General features: G+C 45.7%; 1 protein-coding gene across 1 annotated transcript in view; it reads right to left on the bottom strand.

The window, feature by feature from the left end:
- Positions 1-2128: 2128 nt before the first annotated feature.
- Positions 2129-12810, bottom strand: part of WNT3A (Wnt family member 3A) — a gene marked incomplete at both ends in the record, with an annotated part of 85005 nt that continues 74323 nt past the window's right edge. The window contains 2 exons of the mRNA XM_084306701.1: positions 2129-2608; positions 5627-5892. Coding sequence (XP_084162827.1) covers positions 2129-2608; positions 5627-5892 — 746 coding nt within the window. The remainder of the gene's footprint in view (positions 2609-5626; positions 5893-12810) is intronic.

The raw sequence follows: 12810 nt of genomic DNA, 5'->3' as shown, positions 1-12810 counted from the left end.
CAGAGAGTTAACCGAAGTGTCTCCACCAATACACAAAACTTCCTCATGTCCTTGGGCACAGCCCTGAGACATAGGGTGATGCATAAACTGTACCAGCCTAGGAGTAGTCCTGGGAGACGCCATGACTCATGGAGTCAACCCTTGGAGGCATCATTTCCCCTGCTTTCTCTCTGATGGGATTAAGTTCTATTTGCTCCCTGTCTCTTCTGCATAGTCTCTCTTTCTCTTTCTGTTCCGGGAATAAGCTGACATGTTGGGAGAGAAGAGCCCTCTGATTTCACTGCACAGATATCCAGGTGTGAACTAGCTAACAACAATGATTACATTGCCTTGCTCTTCATGAAAAGACTCTTATGGGTCACTGGGAGTTAGATCACAACCCATCTCCCTCCCTGAATGAAAGGAAAGAAAAAAATGCCAATCCTTAGTCCTTTTCCCAAGATAGGAACTCAAGGGTATGAGTGAGTCAAAGAGTTCGTAGGGCAACTGCATTGGAGGCTAAATAGGCTACAATTCCATGCTCAATTCATCACTCATTTATGCTGGTATTGACCAGGAATAACTCAAGCAAAGAGCAGAATTACAGTGCTGTAAATACCAAGGAGATGGGCTGAGATTCAGGCCTGATACCCACGTGGCTGAAGGAAGCCCTGATGCCTGCAGAAGAAGTGAGAGGTGCTTCTGTAAAGTGGCAGTCCTGATCTGATACCCGAAGTAGAGCAGCGTGCAAAGAAGGGCAGTTGGAAGTGAACAGTGGAGACGGGACAGCACTGCACAGTTGGGATTTGGCTCTGTGTCCAACCTCTGGGCTCATTCAGAGTCTGGATTCCATGCATTTTAACCTGGGCCACTTTTAGATATGGGAATGGCTGTAGAAATTAGGCGAGGAACCAAATTTGTCTAGAGTCTGAAACTGCTCCAACTTGCGGGGGGAGAGGGTTGGCTCACCATCACGTAAATTACTGGGTGACAAACAGTCCTTCAGAGTCATGTTCCTGACAGACTTATGGTCTAAGGGTTTTGCTAAGTGCCCAGGGGAAGCCTGTATGGGGTGCGGAGAGTGGATGGACTAAGTGCACTTTCCACTGTTGGTGATGGTGTTCTGTAATGGAGTGGGAGAGATAAACACTTTCCCTCTCCTCCTCTACTGGAACGAGCTGGGGTGCTCAGGAGTCAGATATCCCACCCTCAGCTGCACTTCAGCCCGAGGACAATCACCCTGCACCTCTTGTTTTTTCCGAGGAAGACTCGTTGGCTGAGCCACAGCTGGAGCATCATGTCCATCATGGGACTGTCTCCTCAATGCACAGACCGAGTCCTCTTCACTTCACTTATCAGGCACTGAAATTTTTTGTACCATGCACATCACCTGTGTGCCAACAGGGCATTTGCAGGAAACCATCGGCAGTCCTCTCTCTTTCTCTCCTTTTCCCTTCCTTTCTCCCTCCCTCCCACTCTATAGGTGTCACTGCATCCTGTGTCAAATCTGGCAGAAGCTACTATGCTAAAAAGTTCATGCGAAGAGCCTGTCCACTCTACAGCTCTATAATATATTTGTAGACTTCTCTGGTTCCAGGGCAAAAGCAAAGGAAAATGTGCATTTAAAAAAAAAAATCATTAACTTATCTGCTTTTATTTCTTTTGCTGCTGTTGTTGTTGCTCATATTATGCACAGAGTCTGGCCATTTGGGTATGTAGATAGATCTCAGAAAGCTTAGTGCTGCTGGCCAACACAGCCTCTCCCTGGCTGAGGGAAAAGGAGATATATAGGAAGATGCAAGTCTTTCAAAGGACACTTAATCACACAAGTCACTTCAAGTGGGCAAGAGCAGAACAAATCCATGCTTTTGCTGATGCTCTTCTTTCCAGCTCTGTGTCGTCGGCTAGTTAAAAAGCCACTGTCTCCTACAGGATGCATCATTGTGGCATAACTTGTGTGACTGCCAGATGTACCTCGGGATAGCCCAGAAGTCATTAGACCTATTCTATCCAACCAGTTTTAGCCTTTATTTTTTATTTTTTATTCTTTTAATATCAAAAAGTAGACTTCTCTCATGTCTGCAACCTCAGAGGAAGTAGGCTCAAATCTGTTTCTCCACTTGGAGCCCAGCAAAGGGTTTTGCCCACTTTATTTGCACGTGTGGACATCGTAGACTCGTATGCACTCCTGGCAGCGGACATAGCAGCACCAGTGAAAGATACAGTGGCACTTCTCTTTCCGTTTCTCAGTCCTCGTGTTGTGCCCGCGGCCGCAGCACAAAAGGTCGCAACCGTCAATCCCGTGGGAAGTGACATTACAGATCCTGTCACGGGTCCCGAAGGAACCTGTCTCAGGGTTGGGCTCACAAAAGTTTGGAGAGTTCTCGTAGTAAACCAGGTCCTTCTCAGTTGGAGCCTTGAAGAAGTTGTATTTGGGCCTGAGGGTCTCGACCCAGCCACGGGATTCCCGGTGTTTTTCCACCACCATTTCAGACGCACTATCGTACTTGTCCTTGAGGTAGTCACCGATGACCCTGAAGTCTGGCTGAGACCACCAGCAGGTCTTCACTTCGCAGCTGCCTGAGAGGCCGTGACATTTGCACTTCAGATGCATGAGCTCAATAATAGACTGGAAAAGACAAGGAGAGGAAAGGCAAAGAAGAGGGAAGACGTTAGCCTGTAATCAAAACACAAATCATTTTGCTATTTAGCCAGGATTTCCTAAAGAACTGGAGTGTTTTCATAAGTATATTTGCACACTTGTGAACAAGAACCACCTTATCCTTCAGTCAATGCACTGCACAGATACTGGGGTCTGAGGCAAATAAAAGTTTCACAACTTTATTATTTTCAGTAGCTATCTCTGATTCACACCCCAACTTTAAGCATCTATTGAGTGCTTTCACTAAGGGCTGAAGTGATCTGTACACTCTAACTTTTATCTTATCAATGTTCATGTGTGAGTATTGCAGTATTGTCACCTAAGAATACAATTCAGATGCATCTAGGCAGAAAAGCAAAGAACACAGAAACCTACTAAAACAAATATTTTCATAAGTGGAGTATATAGCTATTCCACTGGAAATTAAATAAATGATAGATGGCCTGATCATCCAGCCCAGAGTTCCATCTTTTATGTATGTTTGCATGTTTACTTAAGCAAACAAGGTTCTAGCCTCTAGGCTATGTTCAGAAACCTGAAAAGTAATTTATTTTTTATTTTTAAGCCAAATGCACGATGTTTTTAAAAACATTTCAAAGAAAAATTAGGAGCCCGACTTCTGATTTTGAAAGGCTCAGACTTCAACATAAAGAACTGTGCTAGAGTAGATGGAAAGGTGATTGTTGAGCTTAGAGGTTTGCTGTGTGCTCTCACCACTCATGAAATTATTCTAAAGGTTTTTAGAGGTGTTGCCCTCCAGTATTCTGAGGTGGGAGACAAGCCTTATGCAACTTACTTGATAATCTGCATTTTCAGGCTGATCAGCAAATTTCTGGGTACGTGAACAGACTAGTGCCAGCCTGAGTCCAAAAGATTTGCCATGAATCAGCACCTTGATGTTCACCAGGTGCTTTCCTGTGTTATTTACGGAGTATCACACGCCGCAAAGGAGGTTGTAATTAGTGATGAGAGAGAACCACAAAATGTATGGTTCATATAATCATGCTGAACTTAATCAAAGCTTCTGGCCTGGTGGTAGGGTTTGAGTTCATAACATGAAACATTGCCTATGGCTCAGGTTTAGCTGGAAACACTTGAGCATGGAGGCCTGGAACAGCTACCCCATGAGTGCTGGCATGGTGAGAATGACAAATATTATGCTTTACAAAACAAAGGATTTCAGATGGGACATTTGCTCCCTACTTTTTGAAATTTGTAAAACATCCAAGAATAACTCAATGTCAACTCTCTCTAGGCCTCAGATCACACGGATGTTTGTTCACAGCTCTTTTTTTTTTTTTTCCAAGGACTCTCACTTTAAGGGAAATCCCTCCTTTCCACAGCTTCTCCACAGTCCTCTTTATCTCATTAGCTCTTCCAGTAACTACCACCAGCCATGCACCTTGAGGTACCTGGAATAATTTGGGCCAGTGCTTGAGGAAACCACATTATTTTTTATATTCTTCCTCACTGTGGACAATTTTTGTTTGTGGTGGTATCTTATTTTGAAAGATTGTACTCCCTATTTCAGACCAGCTGTCCTGTGGTGTGAGGTGGGGTAACTCCACAGGGGTTTGGCCACCTGAGGAGCTCCCAGCAAAGTCCTAGTAAGGACAGAGATTTCCTAGCCCTGTGCAATTGTTCTTGATTTGCTATATCTCATGGTACAGTTATGTGTTCTCCTAGGCATGTGTAAGGTCTGCTCTTGAGGGAACAAGACCACATTAACCTCTTTTGATTGCAGTGAGGTATCTTTTCTTCCACTGAAGGATGAACTAATTCAAATTTATTGCATGAGGAAAAAAAGCTGTTATCTTACAGGTGGTGTGGAATGGTCTCCGTTAGCAGGAGCTTTGCGATTTAATTTCACAAATTGTTTCCCATAGGTTAAGTTCTTCGGGCATTTATAGGGTATTCTTGAGATGAAAAAGAGAATGCCCTGTTATTGGGATTTTCCCACCTTACAAAGAAAATTCACTGTTTGTGAGCCAATCACTGTGAGGAGGGCAAGACTTAGTACTTTCAGTTCCCTTATATAGTTTTTCAGTGTCTGTCTGAAGTGAAAACACACTAGTTGGCTTTGTGGTATGGTCAATGTTTAATCAGGAGGCACCAGAGTCACATTCTCATTCATTTTCTTTAAATATTCTCTGGGAAAGAGTGTTGAGAAGAAGGGTGGTGGGAAATGCTTTCCTGCTCTTCCTCACTTTTATAGGTCCATAGTATAAAGCAAGGGGTCTGCAACTGTACATTTGGGTACAGAAATCTCACTTCAGGAAGCAAAGTCCTTTCACAGGTTGGCCTGGATGCACATCTCCTGCCTGACAGTTGCACTCAGACTTGGATTCATTTCCTAAACTCAAGAATCTAATGCCATTTGTGAGCTCCGTGGGTGTCCAAGGCATCAGATCAAAGGGGGCAGAAGATCTGCAGACCCACAGTCTTTCCCAGTAGCTACCCACAGAGAAGCTGGATGCTTCAGAATAACTTTCTCAGGTTATACTTAAATGTCTTCACTTAAACAGCTGAATCTTTCTCATAAACTGTGGTCCATTTCTCTTAACTTCAGATGCCTACAGTACAGACATCTCAGAGCTCTCCTGCCTGAAGCCAGGGGAGGGAGACAGGCATCATTCAGCTGAGCTATTTCAAATGTCTACTTTCAACTGAGATGAAATTCCACCCTATCACTGCCTGTTTTCATCCATTCACTACAGAGACGTCTGTACAACTAACTCCAAGGCAGGCATTTACTCTGAGTGGGTGAATTTACTTTTAGCTTCCACAGACCAGGCATAGAGAACCATTGACCACCTCTCTGAAAGAACTTTTGTGGGCCTCATATCATCACTTCATAATGTAAACCAACCCAGATTTAGGTGTGATTATTGCTTCAGTTCCCTCTGGATGTTTGCTGCAGGTTTCTAATGTGGCAGGTAAGAAATCAGTAAAGGAGATCAAGAAAGTGAAAATAAATGTCCTTACGGTCCTTCCAGCTTCGTTGTTGTGCCTGTTCATGGCTGACCGAGCATCTGGTCTGTTCTCCCGGGCATCAGCAAACTCCCGAGATACCATGCTCCCAAACTCCACGTCCTCGCTGCAGCCTCCCCATTTCCAGCCTTCCCCTGGAGAGCCTTTGTGGCGAGTGTCACAGCCGCAGATGGTGGCTGAGCCCTCGGCGCAGGATCTGGTCACTGCAAAAGCCACTCCAGCAGAGGCAATGGCATGGACAAAGGCTGATTCCCTGGTAGCTGTGAGAGACAGAAATCAAGGAATAGTGGTCAATGAAAGGGCTATGTGTGGCCGTGACCAGAGTTGTGAACACCTTCTCTCGAGGGCATAGCAGAAGACCAGGAAACTCTCCTCTGTGGTCTAAAGACATGCCTTTATGGAAACGAGCTCCTTTGCAGAGAGGACCAGGCTTGATGCAAGCTCACTGAGGTCAAACAATGCATTTTTGACTAAGATCTTAGGATGGGGCCATGGAAGACAAAAAGCAGTGCAAAAACGAGCTTCACAGGGCATACAAACTATATTATACAGCCATTATGCAGTCCTTTGCTGGCAATGCACCAAGTTGCCATACACAAAGCTGCAATGTTGGCTTCAGATGTGTAGAAGCTGGGCCATGAATGCAGATCTGTGCTTAATGCCAGCCGTCACCCTTCATGGTGGGACCAGCACCCACTGACTGGGAGAGCTGCTGATGGCTGGAAGGCGGAAAAATATCAGGGTGCTTTGATACTTCTCTATCCTGACTGTTATGTAAACTAAATACTGTCCCCACACTCCACCTTCTTTTTCCTAGCCTTGCAAGCTCACCTTGGGACAATGTTCAAAATATAGCAACTTGCATCCACCAAAAGCTTGGTTCACTTGCCTAATGAAGGCTCCTGTTAAGGGGACTGAGAATGAGCTTTCCTTTTCTGCCTATTGCTGCAGATGTGGGATGGGATCAGCCAAAAGATTTCATAGTTAGGGACTGATGAGCCTTGGTCTCTGTAGATACCTTCCTTCACAGACTTTTGTCATAGCTAGAGCTGGGAGGAGGAGGGCAGCTCAGTGTTAGTATGGCTTTCCTGGTTTCCAGTGCTTTTTCCACAATGTGCTGAAATGAAAACCAATCAAAGTGCTTTGAAAAAGGGGAATATACCAAATTATCATTTTTTTTTTTCCTTCCAATTTTCTTCTCATTCTTTCTCTTCACTCACTTGAAAATGACCTTGGAGTTCAACACTCAGAAAACACCACTGCGACGTTTTTTGGCTTCAGCAAAATGACATTTTTATCATGAAAATGGCTAGTCTCAAATCCTTGAGTCTGAGACAGTTCTAAAGTGGCAACTTTTCTGATAACTTGCCTCCCTTAACCTCATACGCCTTTACCCACAAGAGCTATAGGTCTTGCCTATAGACCAGGTAGCCAAGAAAGAGTGCTGCCTGATGCCTTTTGAATGATTAGGATAGTACAGCAAATGGACCCAAGAAGGCAGGTTAAGTTTTCAGCTGATGCAGCTTCACCAACTTCCACTGAGCTTTGCATCATCTTACGAGGTACCTCCATAAATCTTTTAAAACCTTCATTGGACCACATTTTGCTGATCTGAGCTTTCCCTGGGCATTTTGGCTTAATATTTACCTTCTGGATGCTTCCAGGTTTTACTAACACATGGACGGACAATTTAATATGCCAAGCCCCAAATCCAACATGTTCTTGGGGGGAAATCAAAACTGCATGCTTGCAGAGAAGTCTCGGCTGGATTGAAGGCTTAAGCAAGACCTTTTGCAGTGCTTCTTTGCTTTGGGAAGACTACCAAACACAACAATATGCAAATCAAATAATGTGCATGAACTTACAAGCCGAAGGTATGAGCAATGTCCTGGAACACGATGTCAGTGCGCACCGTGAGGTTAGTAAGTCACTGAGGGCTGGAACCGAAAAAAGGAAAATGCAGGAACCCTCAGTTCCACAGTGTGATTTTGAAAAATCCTTGTTCAGCATCTGTCCAGCCTGGAGGATCTCAGCTACCCACAGCTGTGACCGTACAGCTCCTGAGCTATGTGAAAGCTTGGCTTTTGAGCATGAGTAGGTGAGTCCAGTTCTAACTGGACTGGGGATTTGGCTTCTTGCCCTTGCTAAAGCCCAGATGGGATCCTGAAACCAGAACCCTGGAGTGGGGCTTCGATATGGTGTCTCTGATGGCCAGTGCCTGTGCTGGCCAAAGCCAAAGGCAAAGGCTTCTCATAACATGCAGTCAAATAAGCTGGTGGGATGAATCCCATCACTGTCTGGCAGAGATGGAGGATACGGTGACCAGGGAACAGCTGAAACACCTACTTTCTCCAGCTGTGGCCTAGCTCATCTTGAAAGGTTTTGATACCAGGAGAGGAAGATGATGATTCTTCATCTTCACCCGATAGCTGTGGTGGCTAAAGCACATTGTTTGTGCAGGTTACCTCTCATGGCTCGGGAATCACCCTTTTTCCTCTGCTCTGTGGCAGAGGCCTGATCCAGGCCTTTGGCTACTTGGGAAGGAGCTCCAGGCACTGAATTGGTGTCTGTGAATGCTGTGGAGATCCCACTGGCCACATGGCCACACCATGCTAGAACTTTAAAGAAAGCAGCTGCAGCCACAGTGTTGGTACAGAAAGCCTTGTTCTGTGTGGGTTGAGAGGGGTGGCCTTGGGTTAGGAGCCCACAAGTGCTGGATTCTACCCAGGCTTCAGCAGCAGCTATGGTCTAAGAAGGGAGCAATGCAGAGAGTCTGCAGTACTTCTGCATTTACCAGGACTTGGGCATGGCTGAACATGGGGTTACAGGAGCACAGCTTTGGTTGTAGGTACCCAGTTCTGCCCAAATCCTAGGTCTGTTACCTCAGCTCTCCAGTGGTGCTGGCCCTTTCTGAAAGCCTTCAGCTCCAGGAGGGTATTGATAGGATTTGCCTTAAGAAGCGCTGACTATACTTGTCTCTCCTCTTCCCAGAAAGAGCCCAATGCCTTTTACAGCCTGTATATGCGGTAATCACTCCCCTGCTTTTGAAATGCAGCCACCCCTGGGGTGGAGTGCAGCCACCACTTAACAGCACACAACAGGAAGCAAATAGCATTGTATCTGATCGTAACTACCTGGGGAATGTAGGCAGGCAGAGCAAAGCTGAAATCTGGCCCCGGGCACTGGGGTTAGGAGTTTGTCTCTTGAGAAAGTTGCAGCCGATCTCTTAATGACTGCATGAAATTAGGGCACTGGGTTTACTTCTCCTACCCCTAACTTAAGGGAGCGAGTTCAATATTGACGCAGATGGAGGAGCGCCATCGCGTGAATCACGTCCTGCCACCTACCAAGTTATGGGACAGTCCTTCCATTACTAAGCAGACCTGACCCTGTTGAGCTCTGGAGAGCTCCCCAGGTTGTAGCCGGAGGCGGTGTGGCTGCAGGAATGGAGAAGGAGTGTATAGAGATACAGATAAGCAGAAGGAAAGCATGCACTTGTAATGGAAATGAGGGGTTATTAAGGTGCCATATAAAAATGCAAGAGACTTAGCAAAGATAACAGGAAAGTGCAGTATATTTGTCAGGTCGCCTCATTCCTCTCTGGGTGGTTCTGGTAGCAGGAGACAAGCAGCTCGTTATGACTTGAAGAGAGCTTCTGGAAAGTCATCTGGCAAAAGAAGGTTAATAGGGACTAATACCTGATGGGGCTGTTGATTTAAGAGTATTTTAACCACTTTGTTTTCAGTGCAGCACAAGGTCACCAAAGCTCTGGCTTCAGCTTGTTTAATTCCTGCTTGCTCTCGAGTTTCCCTGGAGGGCTTACAGGCTTGGATGGTTCTAAGGTACCCTGCTTTGGACCCTTTTAGACTGGGTAGCCTATTGGGGAAAAGAGTGCTGAGGCTTACAGAGGGCCTTGTGGGATGCTTTGCATGTACCCCTACAAAGAGACCTCTCCAAATCACTGGACACTTCTGCAAATTTCTTCCTAAGAAGCCCAGTCTATGATGCTGAGAGTGAATCGTCCACGCAGAACACCTCTGACTGCCTTCTGTCAGGTTGCAGAAAGAAATGGTTGGGCAGTTTCATCATGAGAATTCAGAGGTTTGAGTATGAGGTGACCTAAGATTTGATTTCCTGCTTTCACACAACTTTCTTACATGACTTAGTCAGTCTGTGCTTCTGCTTCCTTATCCATACACCTGAGGACAATCCTGCTTATCTCCCCAGAGGCCTGCAATGCTAAATTCAGTGATGTCTTCAGAATTGTGGGCAGAAGGTGTTGGAGCCAAACAAAGGGTCATCAAGATGTGGAGTGAGGAAGGCAAATGAATAACCACATAAATATTTGGACTGTCTATTATATGAAACCCAGTCTTGTATGTTCTGCTGCCCAGACAGTGACTTATTTTTCCTGAACCTTTCTTTCAATGACTAAATGATTAACCCCAGGTCAGGCGGATATCCCAGATATAAGGCAGGAAAGACAGTGATGAAGCAGAAGGTTGAATACAATGGTTCATTTTGTCAAAGAAATCTACAGTCCATTTTTACCACCTTTGTACCATAACACAGAGCCATGTTCTCCCTACTGTTGACACCCTAAATCTTTCCTTCCTCTCTGCACTGTTGTCTGGTGGTAACAGCAAGCTCCTGGGAGAGGGCAACACAACCACTGTCAGATGTGTTAGGAGCTAAAGTTGCAAGTTCTGTGTCCTTGATCACAGCTTGAGGAGCTAGGACAGTTCTAAGACAGGGGGCACTGCTGTTTCTGTTGAGTTCTCTTTATCAGAAAGCAGTGAGATCTCTGTGATCTTAGAAAGAAAGACAAGAAAGGAAGGTGTCTTGCTTGAGGTGGTTCTGGGCTGCACATCTTGCAGGGAAGGAAGCAGACCTCTGCAGCTTGGAGAACAGGTAGCCAAGCACTAGGAATGGACCCTGCTCCAAGGGATTCCCACTCAGCACCCCACTTTTCTGGATGGTCTTCCTGAAGGTGTGGAAGCTCCTTAGCACAGGGAACCTTCATGTCTCCAGAACAGCTACTCACTGTGCTCTGGGGAGCTAAACCTCCCATGCCAGCAGCCCTCTACTCCCCTCCTGGGACCTAGTCACCATCCCTTTTAAAATATAGCCCTTGGAGTGAAACACTGACCTGGTGCCTTTTTGGGTTGAATGATCTATAAACAGCATGAAAAAGAATAGAATTGTCACAGATTGCCACTGGAAATGTATGACAGTGAAGGAAAGAGCCTCTAAATCTGAGACACTCCTCCCAGCGATCATCGCATCTCTGCTCTTGAACAGAGGATCCTTTCCCTAGGCCCCCACTAGAAGAGGATCTGCAGTGGTGTGGCTGCAAACCTTGAAGTTATGACACCATAGACTTAAGTGATCTTGGAAGAGTCCTTTAGTAAGCAGGGTAACATGGAGAAAATGTGTGATCTGCTCTACTGACTGCAGGGAGGAAGCATGCTGCTTTCTCTTTGCTTTGTTTTTCAAAGCTAAAAGAGAAGAGAAAGCTACATGTTGTGTCAGCTATTTTAGACATCCAGGCAACCTGTTTCAGAAACCCATCTCTGAGGGGTGGAAAGTGTAAAGTCTTTCCAACATTTGTCTGGTAGGGCATGCACCCAGGGAGTGTGAGAAAGGGTTTATATTCCCTCCTTGGCCTGAGGGGATACAAACCCACAGCTCTCATGCTAGGATTTGCACAACAGTTGACACTACATTGACTCTGGATTAAAAAATTAATCTAAATAAGAGACTAGTGCTTCTGGTGTTTGGAGTCAGCACAGCCCCACCTCTTATGCTGGGAGCCTGTGCTAATGACTCCATCTCATTACTGTGGTTGGGGGTCCTTCTTGCAGGTCCCCTTCTTGCATCATGGGGACTACAAGGGAGGAAAGAATTGTCCAACGGAGGAAGACAGTGATGAATTTGTGAAGTGAGCTTTGAGAGATTTGAAGCCCAGTATTTGTCTCAAGCTAAGGTGGATTTTGTTTGGCTGTGGTAGCAAGAGGACTGTCCAACTGTTATCAGTACACCATGGGTTCCTTCTCAAATCCATCAAGACAGCAACCTTACCTAGAGGTGGGAGAAGAGCTGTGCCATTCCCTTGTGGGGAGAGTCACCCATAAACACCTCCATGGTAAAAGCTAAACCAAAAGGGATTGAACACATGTAAATGGCCTTGTTGTATGACTTTGGATGGAGACAGAGGATGCCAGAAGAGATTAGTACCAATGGATGTTTTGAATCCGGATGCAGGAGCTGAAGTACTGATGGAGTAAATGTCACTGCCTATTCCTTGTTTGCAACTACACTGAAGCCAAGGCTGGACAAGGTCTCATCTCTAAATGAGATGAGTGCTTCTCAGAGGTACTTTCAACCAGATCCTCATCAGATATTAAGAAGAAGGTGACACTTGGGAGAGCTGGGGTTTCTTTAGGTTCACATCAACAAATACAGAAATGCAGCTACCTTCTGAACAGCAGAATTGAAATCCAATAGGACTGGTGAGCTCACAAGAGCTGCAAAAACAGATGATATTGGCTTATACCAACAGTAATGCCCTGCTTGCCCTGAAATCTCTGTGCAGAACAGGCAAGACCATCTGCAGCAATGCAGCCTTTCTTGCCCCATGTACCAGGAGAAAATTCTCCAGTCCTCTCAACCCAGCCAGCCTCTGTGCAAAACCTGCCAATCAGCAGGTCCCTCCAAGCCAAGAACCGAGGGTTCAGGACATGGGGATGATGTCCCCCACCTTCTGATGTTCTCTTTGCACTAGACCAATCCCTTCCTCAAAGTCTGATAAGGAGGGATGTGAAGGGTCATATCTCAGATCATAGGACATGTTTTTCCCCAGGGAAAGGAGGAGGAAAGGTGAAAAAATGTTTGAAAGCGCTGCTTTTTTTTTTTTTTTTTTTTTTTTTTGTGATGTTGACAAAGAAGCAAATGGTTTGCCAATCAGAACTATTAAATGTTGGCACTGCACCAGGTGAAAGCAGAGAACAGGGAACCCCTTGGCACATGTTGGCTGACAGATCCATCCATGCTGCCTGCTGCCCAAGCGCTGGAGGGGAACAAGCATTGTTCCCATAGTAAAGGAGGAGGAGGAGGATCACAGAGGTGTCACGGCTGCTATGAGCCTGACATTGCTTGTGGGGAAAATACTGGGAACG

Source organism: Netta rufina (genome assembly GCF_964035555.1).
Source record: "Netta rufina genome assembly, chromosome: 2".
Taxonomy (NCBI): domain Eukaryota; kingdom Metazoa; phylum Chordata; class Aves; order Anseriformes; family Anatidae; genus Netta; species Netta rufina.
Note: the sequence above shows the minus strand (reverse complement) of the source record. Positions and strands in the feature narration are given on the sequence as shown.